This window comes from Scardinius erythrophthalmus (assembly GCF_964197995.2).
Source record: "Scardinius erythrophthalmus genome assembly, chromosome: 21".
NCBI classification, from domain to species: domain Eukaryota; kingdom Metazoa; phylum Chordata; class Actinopteri; order Cypriniformes; family Leuciscidae; genus Scardinius; species Scardinius erythrophthalmus.
The window spans coordinates 30,735,651-30,746,207 of record NC_138241.1 but is presented as its reverse complement, the minus strand read 5'-3'; the positions used below and the strand labels follow the sequence as shown (position 1 = coordinate 30,746,207).

General features: G+C 35.9%; 1 protein-coding gene across 2 annotated transcripts; it reads left to right on the top strand.

The window, feature by feature from the left end:
- The first annotated feature begins 200 nt into the window (after positions 1 to 200).
- Positions 201 to 10,312, top strand: LOC308682280 (protein LBH). 2 transcript variants are annotated; one of them, XR_014029131.1, is made up of 5 exons: positions 248 to 377; positions 7,043 to 7,127; positions 7,711 to 7,921; positions 8,088 to 8,423; positions 8,836 to 10,030. XR_014029131.1 is itself a non-coding variant. In XM_081351910.1 (4 exons), exons 2-4 carry the CDS (start codon positions 7,044 to 7,046, stop codon positions 8,138 to 8,140), a joined length of 348 nt encoding a protein of 115 aa, XP_081208036.1. In that variant the 5' UTR covers positions 201 to 377; position 7,043; the 3' UTR covers positions 8,141 to 10,312. The 2 variants fall into 2 exon arrangements, 1 of the variants encoding a protein (XP_081208036.1); XM_081351910.1 differs by having other exon boundaries at positions 201 to 377; positions 8,088 to 10,312.
- The last annotated feature ends 245 nt before the right edge of the window (positions 10,313 to 10,557 follow it).

Sequence of the window (10,557 nt, the reverse complement as noted above, 5' to 3'; positions counted from 1 at the left end):
TTTTCCATTGCTTCTAATAATCTGGTACAGTAGCCTTGTGCAGGTCTACTAAACTCACCCAAACACTTGCGTAATAATCATCATCTGGATTCACAGATCCTGAAAATTACATGAAAAAACAAGCTTTGATGACGATGTGGATGCGTGCTTCTCGTAACCAATCGTACAGCGATTCATGTTGCATGTATGCAGCTCTCAACATGTAAATGAATGACGTTGGTAGGATGAGCACAAGCACTGTGACAGCATTCAACAGTAACTTTCCGCTCGAACTGGACGGACTGATGTGAACGGAAGCTGTGAGAGAGATTTTAACGGGAGGATCTCAATAATATACAATTTCTTACACTTCAAGAATTGAAGGGGGCAAAATAAAGGTAGGCTATTTGACATAAAATGGTGGTACATTGCACATTTAAAATAAAGTGTTAAAAAAGAAAGCTTAGAGAACGTAATCAGTCTCAGGAAACCATACTGCTAAAAAAAACTTAAAGGTTCATCAGCATATTTATATAATTTGTTTCTTCATCTTTTTAATTGCTTAGGCTATTCAAATACCTGCTGTATATTGATGAATAGCCTATATTTATATTCAGCCTTTATTCCTTTGACTAAATTAAATCTGGTCCCTTTTTATGATTTTGTAAGCTATGCATGCAGTTTGTCTTAAAACCACATTTGCCTTTCGATGGAGTTGCACATTAGAATTGTTTCTAATTTAATTGCCATATTCAGAAAACACATTAAATGCATTAACCTTTTTTTTCTAGTTTTTTTTTTCTTTTTTTCTTCTTTGTTTCTAACTTCTTGTTGTAATAGTTATTGCATCATAGCCTACTTCTTGTTGTAAAAAGTTATTGCATCATAACTCCTCATAAATCAATCATTTTTACAATGATGTCCAAAAAAAACAACTATAATGACATTATGACATCATCTTGATGACATGAACTCAATGACAGGGAGATGATCTTAAATAATCAACCCTGTTACCATGGGTTTCTATCGTAAACAACTGATTATTAAAAGTTTCACCAAACTTAAGGTCATGACCTTGAACACTAGGCTCGTTATGGCTAAATTAACTATAAAATTGTCAATTCTGATTGTTTATGTATTTCAAAGCATAGCTATTTAGCAAAAAAAAAAAAAAAAAAAATATTAGAAGAAAAAGGCACCCATCTTGGGGAATGACCATAAAATCGAAATCTGTGATTGGTAATTAAATGCTGAGATTAGAATGTTGAATGTGTGGTTCACAGTTAATTCTATTAGAGCACTACAAAAAAAAAAAAAAAACTAACAGTGTCTATTCATTTCAAATATTTAAATATGTCATATTTCCCACAACATTTTCCACACCTGTTTGATATGTTAGGTATATTACAATGTTTCTTAATCAATCAATTCACTGTAGGAAACCTTTCAAATCCAGGAAGCCCTTCTTTTCCTTCATGTTTATAATCTATCAAAATATTAATCATAAAGCAGTTGCTCTCGGTGAACTCACAAAAGGCCTAGACATGATTTGGCATGTATGGTGACGTCTGTGCTTGCAATCCAAAAATCATCTGGCAGCCAGAAGCCTTTGAAACTTTATTAAAATGATATCAATGCAATTTATTGTAAATTCCACCCTTGCTTATGGGCATTAATACAAGCACGCATGCATTCATGTGTACACACAAAGAAACCTATAGACCTCACGCATCAATGTTAAAGTTAGACAATATTATTGCATGTTTGTCTGCTTTAAAAGCCTTGAGTTGAGCTGCCTCAATATTAGCCTTAAGCAAAGCCACAATTAAGGGACAGTTCTAAGTAAGAGTATCTGTCAGTGTTATTCTAATTACACCACAATGTTACGTAAAACACTGCATTCAACAGCCTCGCAATTCTTTGAAAAATAAACAATAATCAAACAATTAGCAGCATGCTCCTAATATTGGTTCCCTGGTAACATATTTTCTAACATCCCACATAAATCTGTTTATTTTTCTTATCTAAGCTTAGCAAAATACAGTTATAGCAACTAATAAAGCCCATTACCACACTTATTGTGACAGTTCACCCAGAACTCCCCCATAACACACAACAGGTTCCCTTTTTTTCTCTTTAGTGGCTGTTGGTACTGAATCCTAATATTACTTAGCTTTGCACTGAAACGTACCATATTGAAGTACTGGCAGCATCTAAATTATTTATGTATCAGTAACTTTACAGACTTACAAATGAATACAATTCCTTTTTTTATCTTATACTGAATTCATGGAATTAATTCTGTTGCATTTATGATAAATTAAATTATTTCAATCATGTTTTACTCATTTATAAGTGTTTTTGACTTCTGATGCAAACTCATCTCAAAGAATGACAATGTAAAAAAAAACATAAAATCAATAACATTTCTGTAATTGTTTAACCATTACTTTGTGTAACATTTATTTTGTTTGTTGTAGGACACGAAAGGCATTTTATCAACATGCTGTGAATCACACAAAGACTATAAAATGCACCGAAAACGCAACATAAAATAATCATGAAAATAATACATATATGCTCTAATTTAAATTTTCAGAATCCATGTGAGGAACAGACCCAAATTCAAGCCTTTATTCAAGGATCTTTATCTCCATCTTCAGTTGCAGCTGTAAATGTGCCAAACACTGCACTTGTTACAAATTATAAATAATGAATTAAAAATGATATATTTATATACTATTATAGTATTTATTAAGTATTTATTTATATTTTGAATTAGCTTTTATTTTTATATTTTCAGTTTTCATTTTTGTCATGTGCTTTTGTCATTTGTATTACTTTTTTTTTCTATTTCTATTTAGCTTGAATTGATTTTTATTTCAGTTTTAGTTTTAGTAATTTAGTACTTCACCTTTAACTTATTTTAAATTAGTTGCCAAAGCAACATTTCTACTGAATGTGAATTTCTACTGAATTTCTACTGAGTGTCAACTGTTGGAACGCTTCCATGTGAGTGGTCTCTGAAGCATGACTGAAATCACGCCAGTTTCTATTGGCTGACGGTAGTCGTATGACGTAAGATGGTATGCCATATGATTATAAAAGAACACCTGCATTAGACATCATCAGCTTCTTTGTCTTCAGAAAGTGCTATATGTGAAATAATTTGTCTTAATTATTGGCCCTGTCCCGAATGGAACCTCAAGCCCTCGTGATCTTCCTGCACCGGAGGTCAGATGCCACTTTCAGACCATATGGTAGCGTGGCAACTTCTGCCAAATGTGTCTCCTTGGGTTCTGCGAACCATGGAAGAGTTTACAGGATCCAGCGGGGTGCAGAGCAGGCTCTGTTGGAGCATGAAGTACAGTCTCTTTTGTTGAAAGAGGCTAGAGAAATAGAAAATAAATAGAAATAGAAGAGAATATATATTCCTCTTCCTGAGAGAAAGTCGGGCTTCTACAGCCGGTACTTCTTAGTTCAACAGAAGGATCAGCGTCATCTGAACAGTACTCTACAGACTTACAGGTTCAAAATGTTAACACTCAAGCTCATCGTATCTCAAATCAGATCCAAGGACTTGTCACGATAGAGCTAAAGGATGCATTTAGATCATACCCATCTAAATGCCCATCTAAATTTGACATATCCATCCTCAGGTTTGGTTTTGGGGGGTGAAACTTACCAATATCAGGTTCTTCCATTCGGCCTAGCCTTGCACGTTTGTCCCCTGCACGTACAGAGTCTATTTTAATGGACATAGGCAAGTTCAGGCTAGGCCAAGCTGTCAATGTCAGACAGTTCCACAGACTCTTGGGACTCATAGCAGCTGCGTCAAACATAATACCTTTGGGCCTTTTGAACATGAGACCATTGCAGCGGTGGCTCAAGACCAAGGGATTTTCCCCAAGGGGCAACCCTTTTTGCATCATCTGGGTTACACACAGATACTTACGTACCCTAGTGATGTGGAAGAAACCTTGGTTCTTGGCCCAAGGTCCTGTGTTGTGGGCATTGTGTCATCGCAAAATACTAACAACAGATGCTTCCCTCACAAGCTGGGATGCGATCCTGGATGGCCGCTCTGCTCAGGGTCTGTGGAGAGGTCACCATCTTTCATGGCACATAAATTGCCTGGAGATGAGGGCTGTATTTCTGGTTCTGAAATACTTCTCCCAGACCTCAGAGGCTACCATGTTCTTGTTCGATCAGACAGCACATCAGTAGTCCCATACATAAATAACTAGGGTGGTGATCGTTCATGCCCTATTTCCAGACTGGCGTGCCAGATCCTGCTCTGGACCCAGACCACATACCTGGGTACCTGAATCAGGGAGCAGAAATCCTGTCGAGACAGGTGGAGTCGATCTGGTAGAGGTTCGGCAAAGTAGAGGTAGACCTGTTTGCTTCAGAGAATTTGACAAACTGTCCGCTCTGGTTCGCCCACACACCTCCAGCACCCTTGAGGCTGGATGCCTTGGTAAAGACATGGGCGAGGCTATGTTTGTACGATTTGCTCTTCCTCAGTGACATGTTCTGTGGTTCTTCATGCCTTTTCAATCTGCAGAACAGGAGACCAGGAGAGGCTTAATCTTGTATGCCCTGTTTGGGTCTCAGCAGCTGTTCAGAGCACTATGCGGATTACAAGCAATGTGTTGTACAACGGGCTATCTTTCAGGCCTATAGGGTGCGTGAAATACCTTCACCTCTAGGCATCAGAGCCCACACTACTAGGGATGTGGCCTCTTCAAAGGCATTACTGTACTATTCAGACGCAGCGTACTATTCCCTTGAAAGGAAACATCTTGGGTTAGACTGTAACCCCTGTTCCCTGTTCCCTACCTCATGCCTGAATGTCTTCCTTCGGCCAATCAAAAGCTGATGATGTCCAATGCAAGTGTACTTTTATAGTCTAATGGCGCTCCATCTTACGTCATATGACTACCACTGGCCAATAGAATTGGCGCTGTTTCACACATGCTTCAGAGACCAGTCATGGAAGCATTCCCAAAGCGTCAACATTTAGATGCAGCATCTCGTTCCATATTCAGGGAAACGAGGTTACTGTCATAACCCGAGATGGTTTTCATTTAATATTTCTACATTTTATTTCAGCTTTATTTCAATTACCGGAAATTATTTATAATAGTTTTATTTCCAGTTAATGATAACAATATTAGGTACTGCCTTAGCCTGAGCAATTTGTTTAATTTGGTTTTCATTGTCAAAATAACATGATTAGTCTTTATAGGTCTTTGTGCTATCCAGCCTTTAACTGCTGAATAATTGAACAGGATTTGTGAGTGTGCATGTGAGTGGGTGTACTAGTGTGTTCACAGTTTTATTATCCTTCAGCATTCGACTATGACTTTTGTCTGTTCAACAAACTGCAAACAGGCATGAGTCCGCCATCAATCTGAATGAAAAGGATGGAGGATAATATTTTATATTTTTACCACGCTTCGTATTTGCATACACACCTGCAGACACCCTGTCACACTGCAGTCAAAGCCTGGAACAAAGAATAGCTGGGGTGTTTGGTTGTGTGCATGCTGTTAAAACCATGTCAGTTTGAAAGGGACAGGAAGGATTTTTTTAGGGATTACAGACTGAACAAACATGCAAATGCTGCAACTGACATGTCGGAGCATGATTTTCTTTTTTTTTCTTCTTTTTTCTAGTATCTTTTTTATTAAATGAATAGTTCACACACAATTAAAATTGTGTTATTATGTACTCACCTGCTTCTACTGTGTTTTTGTTTTTGTTTTGTTTTTTGTGAATCACAAAATCATATGTTTGGCTGAATATCCAAGTGGCTATTTTCCATACAACAAATGTGGATGGTATAGTGCCAAGCTCTAACAAACAAATAAATAAATAAATAAATACATTTCTCTATAAAAGCAGTTCCATATGTGCTAAATATTACTGTAATCTGAAGCCATACAAACACTTATAGTATGAGCCATATGGTTTAATAATTTTTCCATGTCATATGATTAAGATCTCCTTTTGTGTTCCATTGAAGAAGAAAAAAAGACAGGATTGAAATGACATTTCAAAATAATCATTTTGGGGTGAACTAATCCTTCACTGTTGCTCAGCGAAGGTTATGTATTGGTGTGTTAGTGTTATAATCTGAAAGTTTTGTTCTTATTAAGATACACAGTTTCAAACAACATACACTACTGTTCAAAAGTCTGGGGAATGCTGAAAGAAAATGCATAATGGCTTCCAGAAAAAAAATATTAAGTTGGACAACTGTTTTTAACATTGGTAATACTAAGAAACATTTCTTGAACAGCAAATCAGCATATTAGAATGATTTCTGAAGGATCGTGTGACACTGAAGACTGGAGTAATGATGCTGAAAATTCAGATTTTCCATCACAGGAATAAATTACATTTTGAAAAAATATTAAAATAGAAATCAGTTATAATAATATTTCACAATTTTACTGTTTTTATTGTATTTTTTTATCAAATAAATGCAGCCTTGGAGAGCATAATAGATTTATTTGAAACACATTATCTTACAGGACGTAATCTTTTGAACGGTAGTTTAGGCTTTCTTTCAAGAATATTTCTTTTTTGATTGCCATAGATGTCACATATTGTCTGTTTTTGGGTTCCCTGAGTTTAGTTTCTCTTGCCTGTTTTGAGGCCATGTGTCCTTGGTTGCTCTGGTTACCTATTAGTTGATTGATCTGTTCCAACTGTGCCTTATTTTACCCTTCATTAACTTGTGTATTTATACTCCCCTGTTTTGTTCAGTTGTTTGTCTGTTGTTTTCAGTTTTATGTGGTTTTCTGTTCTCCTGTTTTCTTCAAGTGTCTCTGAGTGTTGTTACTTTCTATTAATAAAAGCACTGCTTGAAAATACTGTATTCTCTACTCTCCCTGTGTGAATGTACTGTCTATCCTGTAGATACTTTATCTTCCTCGTTTTCTTCATCAGCAGGCATTTGTTTGTATTATACAGAAGTGACCAAAAAAAAAGATATAGGATACTATATAGTTTATATAAATATAGGCTAATTTATGATTCATTTTCTTATTAGAATGACAGATATAATGAACAACCCAGAACACAGTCGAGAAGACTTCACTATGAGTGACACCGGAGAGCAAGGCGTTTCCTTTCAGGTTGGTGTCTCATCTAAGTCTTTTCATTGGTCATTTCATCCCAAGTTGATCAGTTCCTTCAATGTCATCTGCTTTCTCAATTAAACTTTCAACTGATTTAAGATTCTGTGAATACTGTGTAAAGATAATTGTCATCATTTTCTCAACTTCATGTCGTTCAAACCCTTATGACCTTCTTGCACTTTTAAAGAACTACCTGCATGCTCTTTCCATATAATGAAAGGGCCATTGAAATAAGCTTTGTGTGTTAAATAGCCTGGAATTTAAGAAATTATTGGCATAAATATTGTCCTGTTCAGATAACACAAAGTTATTGTATTGACACATTTATGGTGTCATTTTGTTGCTTGACAAGCCCTGGTCCGCTTTCACTTTCATTATATGAAAAAAACAAAACAAGATATTTTTTAAAAACTCCCATTTGTGTTCCATTGAAAAAAGAAAGTCATAAAGGTATGGAACAAAATGCAAGTGATTAAATGATGACAGCATTTTCCATAGGTGACCTGTTTCTTTATGTCGATAAACATAAGTGGCGCATTCAACATCTACTTTATCTCAAAGATAAAACATCTATTTTCAGATTTTTCCAGACACAAAGGAGCGCCACCCCAAGCTGTCCAAGCGCTTGCCCTCCATCGTAGTGGAGCCCACAGAGGGAGAGGTGGAGAGCGGAGAGTTACGTTGGCCCCCGGATGACCTGAGAACTGCAGACCCTTCCAGCCATACACACTCTGAAGAGATCACACCGATGTCCGCTTCACAAACCCAGATTTCACACAGCCAGAGTGCAGGTGTGTAAGAAAATAATTAAGGAAAAAAGCTGTTTTGTTATTAACATTGATCCACATTATTAGCACAATGTTCTAAAGGGGAACGACTAAATATATGCTTATACTGTATGTGTTTCAGTTTAGAGAAGTTCATTTTTAAATGACTGTGTGCATTTCCCCATCTCAGATGAAGTCAAGTGCAGCAGCCTGGAAACATCAGGGGCAGCTGAGCGTAACTGAAATTTATTAAACACACTGTCGCAAGTCTGTCATTATCACAAGTCTCAGTTCTCACACAATTTTCACACAAACACAGCTGACAGGCAACACTGGCAGGCAGGTGTGAATAAGATCAGAGCTCACAATGCTATATCTGAGCACCCTTTATAACACATGCATGGCTTTAAAAAGACTTTTTCAAAGTCTTTTGTACTTTTCAAAATGGCTTTAAATTGCTTTCAGATTTGAAGGCCTAGTTTTGGATCTTTTTCTGATGCGGAAATGATGAAAGTGCCGCATAAAAGTATCTTCAACATTTTTATATATGTGACCCTGGATCACAAAACCAGTCACAAGTCGCACGGGTATATTTGTGGCAATAGCCAAAAATACATTTTATGGGTCAAAACTATCGATTTTTCTTTTATGCCAAAAATCATTAGGATATTAAGTAAAGATCATGTTCCATGAAGATATTTTGTAAATTTCCTACCGTAAATATATAAAACATTTCTTTTTGTGAGTGAATGCGGCACAATTGCGAACATAAATGGACAACTTTAAAGGAGATTTTCTCAATGTTTCGATTTTTTGCACCCCCAGATTCCAGATTTTCAGTAGTTGTATCTCGGCCAAATATTGTCCTATCCTAACAAACCATACACCAATGGAAAGCTTATTTATTCAGAGCCCATGTGACTGGTTTTGTGGTCCAGGGTCACATATGTCTGAGAATATACTGAAATGAGTGTAGATTGGACGCCACAACAAAAAATGGATTTTATTAGCCCCTTTAAGTTGATAAATTTTGATGTACAAAATAATGTTCTTTATGACCTGTTCCTGGATCTGAAGTAAACGGTATAGTCAGCTGGCCAACACTGCATTATCATTTAGCTTTAATGACCAGCTGATTGTATTATTCCACTTAATCAATGGCTATACTTACCAAATAAATGGATGTAAAATATTGATTTGAATCACAGAGAGATTACAAAATTATGAGAGAGATAAAATAAACACAGCGATGTACAACTGATCAGTTGTTTAACAGTGAATATACAGAAATATTTGACCACAGAAATGTTTAATTTACTAATTAGAATCAATTATATAAGAGAGATATATAATAAGCACAACATACACAATGGTTTTGGATACTTTGCGTATGTCCATGTCAAATCTAGAGCAAGATATTATTTGATTTGTTGTTATGCCTTTCACTTTGATGTATCCCAGAAGCCCATATATATTCCAAATGATTGCAGTGACCAATGTAAATCTCATATTCATGTGAACATTATTCATTACACACTCAATGGCTGAAAACTTGATGTGAGGAGACTCCATCCTCTCTCAACACCATCTGGCTGAGGCTTGTGAGGAATGACTGCTGCTGAACTTCAAACATGTCTGCCTGTCAATCATCCTGTGGACAAGGACATGCTTATGTCTCCAAGCCCTGTCTGACTTTCAGCAGACTTGAAATTATTAGAGGTTTTTGTGCACATACGCAATATTTTCAAAGGACAATAGCTGGAGCTAGAGACCAACACTGGACTAAATACAGAGACATCCAACAACTTCTGACAAATTCTGACTTTAATTAGTTGTGTTTGCTAAGACAAGCATGGCTATTACTATTTTCTTTCTTAGGGTTAGGAATTTAAGCAGAAACCTGTACTTAAGTATTATACCTTGGTATATAACTCACTCTGAACAGTTTGTACCACAGGCATGAATGACACTTCAATTCATGCTGGGAAATACTGGGAAGGCCAACTCCATTGTGACTGGCAGTTAGTAACTAGTTGTCTTTTTATGGTCTCATTCGTATGTTTTTGTACAATCTGCTTACACCCCCGTGATGTTATGATAAGGGGTGGACCTTCAAGCTTACTTTTTTCCCCCAAAAAATTATGTTTTCATAGAAAATCGCCACCTCGTAAAATAGGTTTAAAAAAAATAAAAAAACTAGATTAACAGCAATAGTTCAGATATTAATATTGTTATTTTAGTGATGTGATTCTAAACCATTCACTTCATGAGATACATTGCACTCATGATATTTTCTTGATTTTTAAATCCCCATGTGAAACTGCCTTGATGTGTATCTCTGTTTATATATTGAAATCACATTTTGTCTACTGTAATATAATCACAATACCATAACTAAATGCTTATGTTTGCTTTGAAAACCCTCCATCACTATCATATGTGTCTCCATCAAGATTTTTTTTAAATCTTTTTTATTGGCATGCATTGCAAGTTGTGACTTTTAATAAATAATGGAAATTACATAATTAACCAGAAAATACATATTCTGGAGAGAAAAAACCTGATTGGATTTTTATTATTTTTTATTTTAATATTTTATTTGATCTAAATTGCCTTCATTCTAGATAAAATTTTGTGGTAAAAATAAACTAATATTTTGA

Coding starts and splice junctions, on each gene's coding strand:
- LOC308682280 (XM_081351910.1), top strand. CDS start 7,044: ATGACAGATATAATGAACAACCCAGAACACAGTCGAGAAGACTTCACT. Junction 7,128..7,710: donor AGCAAGGCGTTTCCTTTCAG/GTTGGTGTCTCA, acceptor ATCTATTTTCAG/ATTTTTCCAGACACAAAGGA. Junction 7,922..8,087: donor TTCACACAGCCAGAGTGCAG/GTGTGTAAGAAA, acceptor TCCCCATCTCAG/ATGAAGTCAAGTGCAGCAGC.